General features: G+C 36.4%; 2 protein-coding genes across 5 annotated transcripts; both read left to right on the top strand.

Annotated features, from left to right (window-relative positions):
- Positions 1-30: 30 nt before the first annotated feature.
- On the top strand, positions 31-7420 carry LOC146760466 (kinesin-like protein KIF20B). The gene is made up of 4 exons (XM_085551453.1): positions 31-123; positions 2952-3147; positions 5581-6784; positions 7225-7420. The coding sequence occupies exons 1-3, from the start codon at positions 31-33 to the stop codon at positions 6561-6563; spliced, it is 1272 nt and encodes a 423-aa protein (XP_085407579.1). The 3' UTR covers positions 6564-6784; positions 7225-7420.
- Positions 7421-8097: 677 nt separating this feature from the next.
- LOC146760467 (uncharacterized) lies at positions 8098-13503 on the top strand. Of its 4 annotated transcripts, XR_014947695.1 has the most exons (6): positions 8239-8674; positions 8914-9039; positions 9303-9440; positions 10638-11058; positions 12336-12455; positions 13399-13503. XR_014947695.1 is itself a non-coding variant. In XM_085551577.1 (5 exons), the coding sequence occupies exons 1-4, from the start codon at positions 8103-8105 to the stop codon at positions 9380-9382; spliced, it is 381 nt and encodes a 126-aa protein (XP_085407703.1). In that variant the 5' UTR covers positions 8098-8102; the 3' UTR covers positions 9383-9440; positions 10638-11059. The 4 variants fall into 4 exon arrangements, 3 of the variants coding, with proteins under 3 accessions (XP_085407703.1, XP_085407704.1, XP_085407705.1); XM_085551577.1 differs by lacking the exons at positions 12336-12455; positions 13399-13503 and adding an exon at positions 8098-8216 and having other exon boundaries at positions 8614-8674; positions 10638-11059; XM_085551578.1 differs by lacking the exons at positions 9303-9440; positions 12336-12455; positions 13399-13503 and adding an exon at positions 8098-8216 and having other exon boundaries at positions 8614-8674; positions 10638-10715.
- Positions 13504-14657: the final 1154 nt, after the last annotated feature.

Genomic DNA, 14657 nt, shown 5'->3' on the forward strand with positions numbered 1-14657 from the left:
GCTTCAGTGGGAAAGTGGGGGTTAAGCGGAATGGGTAGGAGTGAGTGCTATGATATAACACTGAAGAAGTTAAGCTGTCAGATCAGTGCTACAGTCTTGATGGAAAATTTTGAAGTGCTGAGAGTTTGTGTTTGAAGCACAATTGATGGATGTGTGCCCTTGGATTGTGGCCTTATCTGAAAGTGGTTAAGTGTGAAAGTAGAGGGAGCAGCCTATGAGGGTGATGTGGCGCTGCAAGACAAAGAACTGAAAAGATGATGATCAGTTGCACTGAATGCAACTGGAAAGTCAAAACATAAAAAAAGCAGAAATCTATGGCTGCATGAAGTGGCAGTTCTTGTACATTGTTTGCCTAGTGAAACTCTTGAGGTTAAAAGCAGGATTGGAGTCTGCAATAACTCTTTTGTACTTTCTTGAAAACTGGTTTAAGTAGTGACCAAACATCAAATACTATAAAATATATTAGCTGTTACTAGAATGCCACTTATCTTCCCCCCATATGAATCACTGTCATGTTGTATGTGAATTTGTGAGGTGGGTTTTGAAGCTGAAATTAAAAACTTCTTGTATGGCTGTCTTCATAGTGGCTATCCAGACTATCTGTAGAAATAACAGCTATTATGTAGTCAGCTATTCACCAGTGTTGATCCTGAGGGCATTCTTGATTCTGTGCATTATGATGTCATGGATATTAAAGAGCAAGCTGAGGCAGCACATAGTTCCATTGTATCCCTGGAGGACCCGAAGGAAGATATTGGCTGGTTTGAAAAGCAGCTGGAGAAAACTAACTTTGAACTGATGGAGACCAAAGAAGACCTAACAGAGAAAAACACCAAACTACTTAAAACTGAAGAAGAGCTGATGCAGAAGAACAAAGGTGAGTTATGCAATGTGAAAGGTAGAAGACAGAAATAGTTCATTAATCTAAAAGAGAAATAACCAGTTTGAGTAGGAATTAGAGGAGATGTTCTACCTTTGGAACCATAGCCTGTAGATAAATGATAGTTTGTTCCTTGTGTATATTCAGGTTCAGCAATTCCACGGTTTTTGGTTATTTCTTTTTTTTTTTTTCCCCTCTCCTTTAAACTGCAACTAGCAGCTTTACGCTTTCGTAAGTATGGGGTTAAATGTCTATATCTTGATTTTTACTTTTATATTGTAATCTCTACTCTTCTTTATGTCTTGTTGATGCAATGTTTTCATTCCAAGAAATATAGAAAACTTTTGAATCACTCCCAATAAGTGAAGACCACATGCAAATTAATTAATCTGTTCAAAAGCTACCTAAACATTAGAATATCTGGAAAAATTGATTACTTAATAAACTATCTATTGGCTACTTATGTAATACAACCTTTTCTGTGTGTTACAGACTTTGAAATGCAGATGATTAAATTGGATGAGTCTGTTGAGCAACTTAAAGAAGCAACTGAGGTAACTTTATCAAGATGTTGTGTAAAATTGTTTTAATTAATTAATTAATTAATACCAACTTGTGGTAGCTTAAAATGCTATTCCAGTAGGCTCAATTAATAGATTTCTTACTGAGCTTAGCTTAACTGAATTTGCCTTTAATGCATTGTGTAATTCAGCTACTTAACACTACATTAGAAACTGATGACTGAATTTTTTTTATTTTTTATTTCCAATCTCAATCAAGGTGCAGAAAGATGACATTATTACAGAGCTATAAGACTTAAAATCTCATTTAGAAGAAAAAGTAAAAGATTATGTGAGTTTTACACATCTCCGTATCCTTATACAAAAAAAGAAAAACACTTATTCTATGCTTGTAATCAACACATTTTTGGAAAACTGATTTTCTGTATGTAGCTGGTACTCGCTTGAAATTGTAAACAATTCAAATTTATCTGAAGGTAGTTGTTGTTAACACAAACAACAAAAATATCAGCGTGTTCCACTAACTCCTGCCTCACACTCCTACATCAGAGGAAGAGCAACAGTAAAAGTATGTTGAGTAGAGTTGGAAGTACGAGTATGAATGGTCAGGATATCTCCACGTTCTATGCAGTCCATAAAACTTTATCCTGACTAATGTACTGCGAGCTACTGAATATGTGAAGACTAGCTTGATTAAGTACGTGTGCATACCACTTCTGGTGGGTTTTGTTCATTTTTTGATGTTTGGTAGCCTGAAGTAGCTCTGAAAACATTTATAGTTAATTCTGTCACTCAGATCTCTAACCTTGTAAGCTTAGCAACTTGACCCTTCTTAATCTTTGACTGTCTGCATCACTGCAACTTAGTATTTCCATGGTATTAAAGCTGACTGTGATGAGTAGTCATGTCCTCACCTATTACTTCTTCCAAGAACAAGGCTCCAACTCTATCTGTGAGATTGTGTGGCCTGAACACTTCTGAGGCTTTTCTTTTTATAAGCTACTAAAGATGAATAATCAGTCCTTGGCAGTGCCAGCATGGCTTAACAATCATCATCTTGTAAGTAAGGAAGCTTCACTTGTGGTCAAGGACACAATCTAAAATATGCGTGACAGAGCTGACTAAGCTTTAAGGTTGGATTCTATCTGTCACGATGAAAGTGATTTTAGCAGCTTAGCAGAAGTGTGATGTGATGAACTTGTATGAGAGCTGACCATTTGCTCTTTGACCATGTTTGTAATTTTGTTGACTTCTTGGAAACAGGAAATTCTTTGATAAACTGCTAAACTCTTGATTGTGTGCAAGTCTTTTACTTTGTAACCTGCTAGGCTCTTGCTTTCCCTTGTATACTCTACCGAGTATTGCACTTGTCATTATCTGAAGGTGTACTTGTTCTGTCTGCTATTGAGATTTGTAACTGATGTCTATAGAGTCACCGGGTAAATATTTTAGCTGTATGGTTTTGTGTAAATATTTGCCTACAGAAGATTACTGAGACTTAAGTGCTCCTTTTGTTAAGCTTCAATGTAACTGATCTTATATCAATACAGGAAAAGACTACCTACCATTTAACTACCATTAAAGCAGAACCGGCAGAAGAGAACACTAATAAAGGAACTGAAAGCAGCCAATTTTCAGTGCTTTCAGTTAAAGCACTGAAACAAGAGAAAACTGAGTTGGAAGTGGGAAGAAAGCACATTACTGACGAGGATAAGCCTACTGTGGAAGAGCCACCTCCAAAGAAAGGTACAGTTTCTTCCATCGTTGAACAGGGTGTCTTCCAAAACAATAAATTGCTTCCTATTCCGGATAGGAAGCAAAAGGCTGTGAAGCGCGTTACCTTATGGTATAAGGAGAAAAGCCGCTGTGTTAAACTGTAAATAGAAGTAACTGTTATGTAAATATCCCTTTTTCAGAAGGTCCTATGCTGTTCATTTTTGAATGCTTAAGAATAAAAGTTTTTTGCACTATTTTTTTCCTTTTTGCTGCTTTTTCCTCATCTGTTGATGCACTTGCAGATTTGGTAATAGTTTTAAAGCAGTTTCTTTAGGATTGTTTCAACTGCTGTTGCTGATCTTCTGAGTAGCATCAGCTGCTCAAGTGCTTTTTTTTGTTTGTTTGTTTTGTTTTTCCTGAAGCAACTATCAAAATTGTTGACGACCTGCTAATTGCTCGCTCATGGGCAATATTTGAGCAAAATGGTTTGGATAAGCTCTGATGCATTTAACTTCACTTCTGGGCACAGCTGAGTATCAGTGTTCCTAGAATTACGGAAGGCATATACAATGTAGAAGGGAAAATCTAAAACTTAGCTGTATTCCCTTCCTTTCTTGTATTCCTCTTGCAAAATATGTGCAAGGGAGAAAGTCAAGGCCTTCTTTGGATGAGATGCTGTTCTTGGATGATTTGTCCCTGCTGCCTTTATTTGGCATAAATATTGAATCCTAATGTGACCACTGAATGGCATCACATATAAGCATCTTACCAGAGACTGAGGGAGGGATGTGGACTCCTCCATACTCCAAATAGTAGTGGGTTTGTTCTAATCATATGACCAAAGCTCTCATTTAAAAATTAATGACAGCAATGCTCCACATAGGAATTAAAATGGGTAGCTGATAGTCACAATGTCAGCATGAAGTTTTCGGTTAAGAAGTACTGAGTATTCAATCATGTTAAAATTTTCTTCTATTTGTGAGTATTAATAGCGTCCAATTTCAAAAAACTCTTAATATATATTCTTTAGCTATGTTAAATATACACAGTAGAACAATGAGCACAGGTATGTTGTGCTGGTTCTTTTGTAGAATTAGTTATATAAGTAGCACGAGCAAAAGTGTTTTAGGAGATGCTAGGTTATCTCAGCTTCAAGTTCAGGGTATTTACACCATTCTCTGAGCTTTTAGGTCTTGTTTCCTATGCTCTGTAATAATGCTTTTTCCCTACTTCCTCTGTAAGGAGCTTCTAGACTGAACATTACACATCTTCTCCCTAGTCTTATTTATCTTGCTTTAGTGCTTGCTTGTTGTTTTCAGCATAAAGTGTTTAGATTACTTATAAATCATATTCCCCTCACTAGTGTTGCTGGGTGAGCAGTCAAAACCCAAAACCTGGTTTGGGGTGGAATATGCCACTGCTGTTTCTTCAGTATGACTTTTAAATCAGTTGAGGGCTGTATATAAAACTCCTTAGATAAGAGGCTGTTTCCATGCAGTACATGTGAATCTGTATGTAATGCAGGCTGCACGTGGGCACTATAAAATTCTGCATTGTAGTAATAAAAGGACTGTACAAGAATCACCATTGAATATATTGTTGTGGTGACCCAATCCCTAGTAAGTCTTGACTTATATTTATTTTTTTTAATACTTAAAGTATGCATATTATGGAATGGACATAACTGGATTCTAAAGCAATGATGAAATACAGCAGAAGTTGCTTTTGATAGAAAGAAAATGCATGTGATTTTAGCTAATTGCTCACCAGTTAAAGAAAAAAACAGCCCCAAGCTAATGGAATATTTATGGAAACTTGAATCTGCAAATTTGTACAACTTTATGAGTGAACTTTATATGCAAAAGAGTAAGTGTGGACAGAAGTAGGAATCCTCATATTTTGTTTAGAGATGAACTGAATAAGAGAGACAGATATCAACACTTAAGTGATCAACTTGTCCAGGGTTTTATCTTTCTTTTGAAAGTAAGAGGACTGTGAGTTGGAATGAAATTTCTTAGAGAACTGTTTATCTACCATTTAGATGTAGATGGAGTGATTCCTGGCTGCCTTATAGGGATTGCTGAAGCACGGAAGATAGAAAGAATATAGCTGTGAATTATCTATCTCGTTCCCATGTTTTTTAAATCTAATTAGATTTTCTACTGGTGTGGAGTGGAAGGTTTGAGTAGTGCCATGGTAAAAGTGATCTTCCAGACTGAAAACCTTTTGCTGTTAATTCTGTATAGAAATCTGAGGCACCTGATTACGTGTTCAGAGGACTTTAATTCCTTCACTAGTATCAAATACTATGTGATGTGAGGGTATGGCTTGCATATTACGACAGTGTTTCACTTAGAAGTTGCTACTTGGTGTTGTGAACTGCTATGTAATAATTATTTTAATCAATCTGAGCTACATTCCTTTTCCCTTTTTTGTTTGTTTGTTTGTTTGTTTGTTTTACAGTAGTTGTAAATGAGAGAAAGAAAAAGAACACTGTAGAGCAAAGGACAATTGAACACATGAAACAAAAGTGCTCCACGTACCGAAAGGAAGTACTAGCACTGAGGGAAAGAACTGAAATCTTGGAACATCATTTAACTGTGCTTGAAGAACAATGCAGAAGAGAAAAAAATAAAAAAGAAGATTTCAGTAAGCAGGTAACAAGCCTGCGTATTGAGCTTTCTTTTTCTGAAGAAACAGCTGATGCCCTCCGTGAACAAATTCTGCAGGGTCAAGCTGACTATCGGGAAATTGCTTCTGAACTGGATGAACAGAAATCTATAAATATGACACTAGAAGACAAAAATGCCCAACTAACTAACAACATAGAAGTTGCCAAAGAATATATAATTGATAAAGTGTCACAAGTAAAAGAAATGCGGACCAAATTAGATGAATTATACAAATGTCACTTAGAGTTTCACGCCATCGGTACTGACTTTGTCAGTGCAAAGGATTCCTCAGACTGTGAAAAAGATGAGCCAGGGACATCTCAAATTAGTTCTGCATGCATTCAGTCACAGACTTCTTCGATCTCAGATCTTGTGCAGGACCTCTCCTTTAAATATAGTCTTGAAAGGATTTGGGAAGTATGCAGAAATATTGTTGATGTTTCCTCACAAAAAAGTCAGCACATCAAAGCACTGCTTCAAGACAATGAAAACCTAAAGGCGGGACTGAATAATGCTGAAAATCATAATCGTCAACTTGTAATGAAGCTATGTGAGATTACAACTCACACTAGTCAGGAAGAAGATCTTGTGAATCAGTTACATGAGCAAATAGAAAAGAAAACTCAGGACTTTGAAGAAAAGACTGCAGAAGATCAGAGAGTGATTGCACAATTTCAGGAGGAAGTTGCCAACTGTGAGGTAAAAATAAGAGAGCTTGAATATCGCCTGGAGGCTTCCAAGACAATGGAAGACAATGTGTCAAAACTCAATTAATTACTTAAAGAAAAAGAATCTATTACTGTTAATCTAGAGACAGTTACAGCAACTCTGCAGGAGAAATCTGCAAATGCAGACAAAAAGGTTGAAGAGTTAAGTAGTAAAGAAGCAAATCTGATTCAAGAAGTTATGCAGCTTAAAAACAGCTTGGAGCAGATGAAACACTCTCTTCGGGAAAAGGAAAAGAGTGAAATGGAGAAAGTGCAACGTATAGAATCGTAAGTAACCACTGAGTTAACTTAGAGCCCTTTGAGAATGAACTAGAGTTAAAAATAGTTAATGGGAACATCCCTTTGACTTAATGCATCTGCATGCTTATCAATGGCCAAACTACTACTTTAGGATGCTTTGGTATGCTACTTGAGTTCCAAGGGAAAACAGGAGTGTGCAAGGAAATGAAGAATAATATGGGGATTTCTGGTGGTTTTGTTGTATATCCCTCAGAATAGCATCTGAATAATTTATTGCTTCAGCATCTGATTATGAGAAGCAAGCTGAAATTCAAAAGTAATTGTTTAAATCTTGTCACTGGTCTAGATAGATTTAAGAGTCTATTTACAAATAGAAACCAACAGGCAGGGCATGGATTAAGCTGTAATTGCTGTTTCCATGAGATGTGTAACAATAATGTTCTTTGTCTCTTTATTTTTAACATAAGGCTAGAAAATATTCTTTCTGAGAGTTCTGCCCTTGTACTGAATTTGAAAAAAAGATTTGCAGAGGAAAGAAGAAGAGTATGCAGATCTAAAAGACAAACATTCTGATGCCGAGAAACAAATTCAGCAAGTACAAAGCGAGGTTTGTAGTCAACTGAGCTATTTTTTTCTGTAAGATTATGCTTGGCTTTCTGCTGTTAAAACTTCTCAAACTTTAACTATGAAGCTGGAAATTTCACACTAGTGTGGCTAGCAGCAAATCTTAGGTAAAGTTGCCATTGAAGCTCTAGAGGGGACCAGAAGTTAAAACATGGTTTCACATAGATAATGAACAGAGGAAAGTAAAGTTGGTTGGTTGTCTGGAATAAGGTTTGTGAAGAGAATAGCTAATCTGCCTCTGGAGGGGACTTGTTATTATCTCTACGTTACTGGTGACTTGCCATTGGTATCCGTGGTAACTCCAAAGCCTAAAACCTAAGTCTTGTGAAAAAACGCTGATAACTGGGAAGAAGAATGCTATTTACTTGAAGAGAAATAGACTAATTTCCAGAGGCTCTTTAATATAAGCATGTATATTTTTTTTCTTCAATTTCAGCTTCAGTGATGTTAATAGTTAAAATTTAATTATTAAACAAGAAGATATCTTAAAACCCGTTTTGCAGGATCTTAGTCTGAAAGTTTATTGGGTGTGCTTGGGGTGGAAAATTGAAGCTTAAAAATGAATTCATGTCTTCCTTGGTAACCTTGCACTTGCTGTCGTTTTCCTACTCAGCACTTGTTTGTGAATTCCTCTTTATTTAACAAAGAAGTATTTGGCCAGGTTGGATTACAGAAGTCTTTTAATTAACCGTGAGCTGTGCTTACATTACAGGTGTCCACGATGCGTTCTGTGGAGGAATCCCTCAGGAACAGGATGGATGAACTTGAAAGGATTAATAACCAGTTTAAGGATGAGCTGGATTATAAAGACTTCTATATCCAACAAATTAAGCAGGTATTTTACTTGCTCTTAATTTTTATTAAATGAATGATGCAGGTTTTCCAAGCAACAGGAAAAAGGTCAAAAAAAAAAAAAAATTGGAGCAAAATGAAAGTGGCCAACTGAAATTAGTGGTAGACCATGAAAGATATTCAAATAATTAGTCACTACAGAGCACTGGCAGATTGCTTTAAATACAATAATCTGCATAGTAAATACATACGTAATACATGCATATAACCTGATCTTGTTGAGTGACATCATGATATGTTAATTGAAATGTCTTACCATAAATTCTTTTTATCAGCTTGAGTCCTTATTTATGCTTTATGAAAAGCTTATTAATTCTAGGCTGTCTTAAAGATTCTGCTTGTTTTTACTGTGTATGCTTTTCTTTCAACATGAAATATAGGAGCTGGTGGAAACTGAGAGGATGGAAGATATCTCCAAAGACTATGACCAACTATGTGACGGTCAGCCATTATTTGTGTGTGTGTGTGTGTGTGGAATATCCGTGTAAATGTTGTCACATTGCTAATGACTTTGAGTCTTCTGTGTTTCGATTTTGAAACATATCTGCATGTATTTGTATGTAAATATTTCAATGGAGATGCTCTATTTCTTTTAAAAGAGCTTTTGGTCATGGGAGAATCTTGATTTGAGAATAATGGGAGCTAGTAGGGAGTTCATCTGTAAATTTTCAAACCTTCAGATCTGTGTGCAAGGGATAGAACAATTGAAGTTATGTGGATGGCATTAGAAGAACAAGAGGTAACGCAGCTTGAACAAGATGAAATGCTTCAAGCTCAGTTAGAAGAGAACCAAAAATTAGCTTCAGGTAATCTTTCCAGGGAAAGGGAGCAGGGATGCAAAAGGGGTGTAGACGTACTGTGATAGCCACTTCCATTTTCATGTGACTGTTACTTAGGCATTAACGTTCCATAGTAAACAACAAATCTCTTGTAGTTAAAGGCTTCTGTTATTTCTTTATGTCTGTAGCAGATAAAACCGAAGCAGCTTTAGTAAAAAGTCATTGGTGTGGTATTTCAAATATATATTTGAAATGATATGCTATCTAACCTCATTTTGTGTATTGAGTAGAACTGATTGCATGGAAACACAAATACAGTGAACTGGAATACCAGAGCAATGGTGACGCAGCAAAAGAACAACGAAAGTGATGAGGCAAATTTGAATGAAAACAGTACAGAATTAATAAAGCTGCAAAAAGAGCTGGAGGTAACTTAACTTCAAAGTTGTAACTTGATAAAGTAAACTGTTATATTGATTACAGAAACTTCCTGTAAAAGCTGCAGTGCAACATGCAATAGGGACCAGGTGCAGCTTTTTTGTGGTACGTTAAGAATGGCATCACTGATGCCCCCATAGTATAGGAAGTGCAGCCTTCCCTACATTATGCTGCCATGAGCAGTGCTTCTTTTGCTGGCCTCTGAACAGTTAGTTGTCTTATCCCATCTGATGTTATTTTTTGTTGTTGTTGTTTGTTTGTTTTTTTAAATAAAAGTAATGGGCTGGCAGTGGGAGTTTTCTAAGTGAGTTTACAATAGGTTACATCCACTCTGTTAGTGGAATGGTTCTGAGCTTCTTTCCTCCTTCACCTTGAGTAGGCTTATTCATGATATATTTTTTTAATGCGCAGAACCAATTCACTTTTTCAAGAAGAGGGGAAAGTTGAACATTCATTGCTTCATTCTATACCACATCAATGTGCTATAAGCAGAGTATACTTATACAATTGTTGTTTGCAAGAAAGGAATACTAACTCAAAGCAAATTGTAACTTACGGTGTATTTGTCAAAACTGTTTTCTGTTAGTTGCTTGGGCAACTAATATAAGCTATCGAAATCATCATCTATCTTTATCACCAGGAAGCCTTTTTTGTTGGGCTGCGGGTCTACTAATTTTCCTTGGTTAAAAGACTTTTATTTTTTCCAAGCAGTTTCTCAGGTGCTCTGTCCTATATATGAGAATGTCTGCCAGTAGGTTTGATAGGAAAGGAGACTACTCCTACAGTGTAAACTATGTTGCTTTTCTTTGTCTTTCAACCCTAAAGGAGCTGCAAGTTTTTCTGCAACTGCTGCAAGGCAGCATAAAGTGTTAGAAGTTTTTAAGTTAAAAGAGTTATTCTTATACTGACTTTTGGTGTAAGTTCTGTAAAGCTTGTGTGAACATTTATAAAGAAAAAGAGATGTTTTATGGAGGCTCTGCAGTCTGAATAAGAAATACTGGAAATGATTATTTTTTAATGGAAAAGAACTAATGATTATCCAATACCTGCCTTTGGGAATATTCTGTAGTAAAAACTGCTAATGTTTCTGTTATCTTGCAGAAACAAGTCTATTTAATGATGACCTGGCTTTTAAGACTTTTATTCCTTAATGACTCACTATTTCATTTTTGGTTTCTTTGAAACAGGAAAGTGAGACTAAGTATCAAACTGATAGAAAAAAGTGGCTGGAGGAGAAAGAAAAGCTCCTAAATCAGATAAAAGAAGCTGAGAATCTTCGCAACAAAGAAATGAAACAATTTGCTGAGGACCGACAACATATATCATAGATCATACATTTACTAAGACTGTAAAACGGTGCTAACTACCGAAGTGTTAGAACAGTTCAGTGTGTAGTAGGTGATGTTCACTGTTCATCTGTTCTTCTTTTAGGAAAGACTTGTTGCCCAGCTGGAGGAAAAGGACCGTAATCTTCAAAAGTGGCGTGAGGAGAGAGATCTGTTAGTAGAAGCTTTGGAAAAACAGCTCAAAACTTTGGCTTCTAATGTCATACAAAAAGAGACAGAAATAGCAGAACTGAGACAATCTGCCTTAAAGGATTCAAGCAAGGTCAGCTCTCCTTTCCTCCTACCTGATTAGCTACCCATAAATTCTGTAAGACTCCTGTACCTGCTCTTTGTATTCTGGGTGTGCTTCTGTTCTTGAACACTGTCGTATTGACATCATGTGCAACTAACCAAAAAAAGCACCAGCTTTTATTTTTGTTCTTCAGAAACAGAATTTCTGTTAATTACTAAAATTTCAATTTTTTCAGTAGTTCAGATAAGCAGATGTCAGTTTGATGCTTATGATCCTACAGTCAGACTGGACATCTGTAGCTTTTTCTGATAATTCACAGCATTTCCGGATCCCAAGCTAGGTTCAATACTCAGACAGTAGTTCTGTCTCAGGTTTCTTACTTTCTTTGCTTTCTCTGAGGTAGTATCTACAATGGCTTGAAAAGACAGAAGGGGACGTGGAGAGAGATTAAGGGAAGCATCAAAAAGCAGAGGGGGGATGATCTCTGGAAGTTGCATTTCTTATTTCAACATCCAGCTTTTAATCAGGATAGCCAATCTAAGCCGTAGCATAGAATTTCAGAAGCTAAACAGAAGACTAAATGAGTTGTGCTGTTTTGAGAATGTTTGGATTCACTTTCTCTGAGAAGAAAGATGTTCTCATAGCAAAACTTCCCCTACAACTGCCGACTTTCTCACAGTACCGAGGATTTGGGAACAAATAAAAGCTCGGGTTATTATATCTTAAGGGAGATGAAGGCTGAAGCACATAAGTAAAATAGAAGAATCAAAATATATTTTATTACAACTTACTACATATTCAGTGATGAGTACTTGTTGGTTCTTTTTGTCTTCCACTCAAACATGAGCTCTCATCTTCTCAAAAATATTTTATTTACTAGAACACCATCTCTCTGTGTACATTATGGAACTTTTCCATGCAGATTTCCATGTATTCGTATGTGGATGCTGAAGATTAGGCAGAGGTTTAGCCTTTGGTGTTCTAACATAGCAGCTGTGAGCGTGCAGAGTATGGGGGGAATGGATGACAAAACGACCAGCGTTACAGATTTTGTCCCTAAATAATGTCTCGCTTTCTCTCTTTTGGAGGCAGAATACTGCCTGAGACTGTTAGTGAGACCCAGTAGGGTGTATCTGAAGATCACACAATGAATAGATGTTACTACCTTCCCACACTTGTGCTGTGTTTCAGCTTACGTGTTCATGTGGCGTCTGAGCTTGAGGTTTTACACTGTAACTTTAGAAAACTTGAGATATTTTGGAGGTCTAATGCATAGCCTAATCTTTACTCCTTTTAAATATTTACAGCCTAGGAAACAACAAAGCAAAACTAAAACTGGAGAAAGTATTCCATTAAGATGCAAAGCTGAAGACAATTATTTGTCACGTCGATGTACTAGGAGCCTCACTTCATTAAATGAATCTGAGGTTAGTATGAAACTTCAGATCTGAAAATGTTGTGATTGTATTGCTTTTGATAAGGAATGAGTAGGAAAAGATCTCATGTTCTCTAAACAATTCCCAAGTTTTAATTTATTTATCCCTTTCAAGGTGATCAGATCACCTGTTTTTATAGCCTTTGATAGGAATAAAAGCTGTTGAAACAATTGTGTGATGAATTTTTGTCAGGTGCTGTTGAAAACTCTCCTCATGTTAATGCTTATGAAGTGGCACATGATTAGATAAGTTACTTGGAAAAAATCCATGGAGCCACTGAAACGGGCACAGCAAACTGAACTTATTTTCTTCCTCTGCGGGATTTCTGGATATTGTTTTGTTAGCAGATGATGTTAATCATTCCTATATAAGTTTTTAATTGCTAACTTTCATAAAATAGCAGTTACATATATTTTAAAAACAAAGTATTTATTAACCAACTTAATTCTTGGAAATACAGTGGGTGCTGATACTCCATTCAGATTCTTAGCAGAGCCTGATAAAGTGGCTCTGACTACTTTTTGTCTTTCTACAATTAAAAAAAGCATTAAAAACAAGCATTAAAAAATGCTATTTCTACCTCAGTAAAGTAGTTGAAGAATTTAATTAATGAACTGCTTTAATGAACAAAACTAATAGCCAAGCTCAGTGATAATGGTTTAAGAGAAGGGAATTTCTCTTAACTCCATTGTGTATTTTCTTTGAAACCTGTAGACATAAATCAGCTTTTTAGACATCAAGAGATGTCTAATACTGATATCTTAATGTCCTGTTTTTATAATTGAATGCTTATTTATTATTTGATTTACAGTGGAATAGTTACCACTAGCAAATACTTCCCTACTATTAGCAAAGGTGTTTAAAGTGTTCACTTTTGTGACATCAATTGTTCTTTCCAAAAGAATCATGGCTGAAACTTGTCTTATTTTCCCAGGATTTTGTGAAAAGGGAGAACACGAAAAATACAAAATCTGTCATGGCTTTTAATTCACCCTCTGCAAGTGACGAGAAAATGGTTGGTTTTTGTTCTAGTTTTGAAGCTAGCTTGGGACTTCCTGTAATTGTGTGGTCACACGAAAGAAGCAGTGTCTTATCCTTATGTGTATACCTGAATGGGAATCTTACATGCTTATGAGCTCTTCCTATTAAATTCCATAAGCTAACCAAAGGGCAAGTCAGTCTGTCCCCAGAGCGTGTAATGGCTGTACTGTGTAATGATTTGGAGGGAAGGATATTGCACACTGAATAGTTGGGAAGAGAAGCTTTAGTGTATTATCGTGTGCTTTTGTAAGTGAAGCCCTTGTATTAAACTAAGGTTCATATCATTAATATGCATGGCAGTTATTAAAAACAGATGTTCACATGTGATAGCAGTATCCTTGGCATGGTCAGAGTATGAGTAGTAGATTTTTCCCATCTGTTGTCTTCTGTTTTGTATGTTTGTTTATTTTATGTAATTAGAACAGCTTATGTAAGAAACAACTCCACAGCTTGGGAGCTACTTTTAAAGAAACTACTGCCTTATTAAGAAACTTTAAGAAACGTATGCCTTGAAATAGCTGAGATTTTGACAACTCCCTAAAGGGTATAAAATTGTCTACATTACTTGCCGTTGTGGTATCATCAGCATAATGAACAGAGGTGTCAGTAGTGAAGCTCAAAATGTCAACTTAAAATAACGTTGAACTAAAATGAAGTTTTCCTTCTCTCCAGGTGTCCAGTGCTAACACTGGGATTTCAGGTTTCCTACATCTCTGCACATGAAGGCTATTCTCACTTCCATTGCCCCCTCCTCCCCACCTCCCCCCTTTGCTGCTTACAGCAACAGTCTCCGTACCCGGCTCTCTCTCACTCCAAGAGTTCTTGTAAGGGGGCGGAAACAATACAGGGGGTTGCTCTCATACCAGCACACATAAACTTACTTTCTCTTTAACTCTTTTTCCTTTCTACACGATTTCACTATTTGTACCTTCAGTTACACTTCCACACACCCTCAATTATACTTCTGTATACCAATAGCAATTACACTTTCTTATACCATCAAAGCAGTTTGTCCCATTCCCTTCAAAACCCACGTATCAAACAGTACAATTTTTCAGTTTCCACAAACTAAAATTCCACAATCTTCCACAAACTAAACAATTACCCTTCAGGTATTGAAAGGCTGCAATGAGGTCACCCCGCAACCTTCTC

Source organism: Coturnix japonica, chromosome 6 (genome assembly GCF_054131305.1).
Source record: "Coturnix japonica strain WE chromosome 6, WE-NBRP24, whole genome shotgun sequence".
NCBI classification, from domain to species: domain Eukaryota; kingdom Metazoa; phylum Chordata; class Aves; order Galliformes; family Phasianidae; genus Coturnix; species Coturnix japonica.

What these genes read in the sequence shown, in the direction of transcription:
- LOC146760466 (XM_085551453.1), top strand. Translation starts at nt 31, where the DNA reads ATGGGTAGGAGTGAGTGCTATGATATAACACTGAAGAAGTTAAGCTGT. An exon ending in AAAATTTTGAAGTGCTGAGA is followed by an intron (nt 124 to 2,951) that starts GTTTGTGTTTGA and finishes ATATCAATACAG; the next exon opens with GAAAAGACTACCTACCATTT. An exon ending in AGAGCCACCTCCAAAGAAAG is followed by an intron (nt 3,148 to 5,580) that starts GTACAGTTTCTT and finishes TTTGTTTTACAG; the next exon opens with TAGTTGTAAATGAGAGAAAG.
- LOC146760467 (XM_085551577.1), top strand. Translation starts at nt 8,103, where the DNA reads ATGCGTTCTGTGGAGGAATCCCTCAGGAACAGGATGGATGAACTTGAA. An exon ending in ATATCCAACAAATTAAGCAG is followed by an intron (nt 8,217 to 8,613) that starts GTATTTTACTTG and finishes CATGAAATATAG; the next exon opens with GAGCTGGTGGAAACTGAGAG. An exon ending in CTATGACCAACTATGTGACG is followed by an intron (nt 8,675 to 8,913) that starts GTCAGCCATTAT and finishes TCAAACCTTCAG; the next exon opens with ATCTGTGTGCAAGGGATAGA.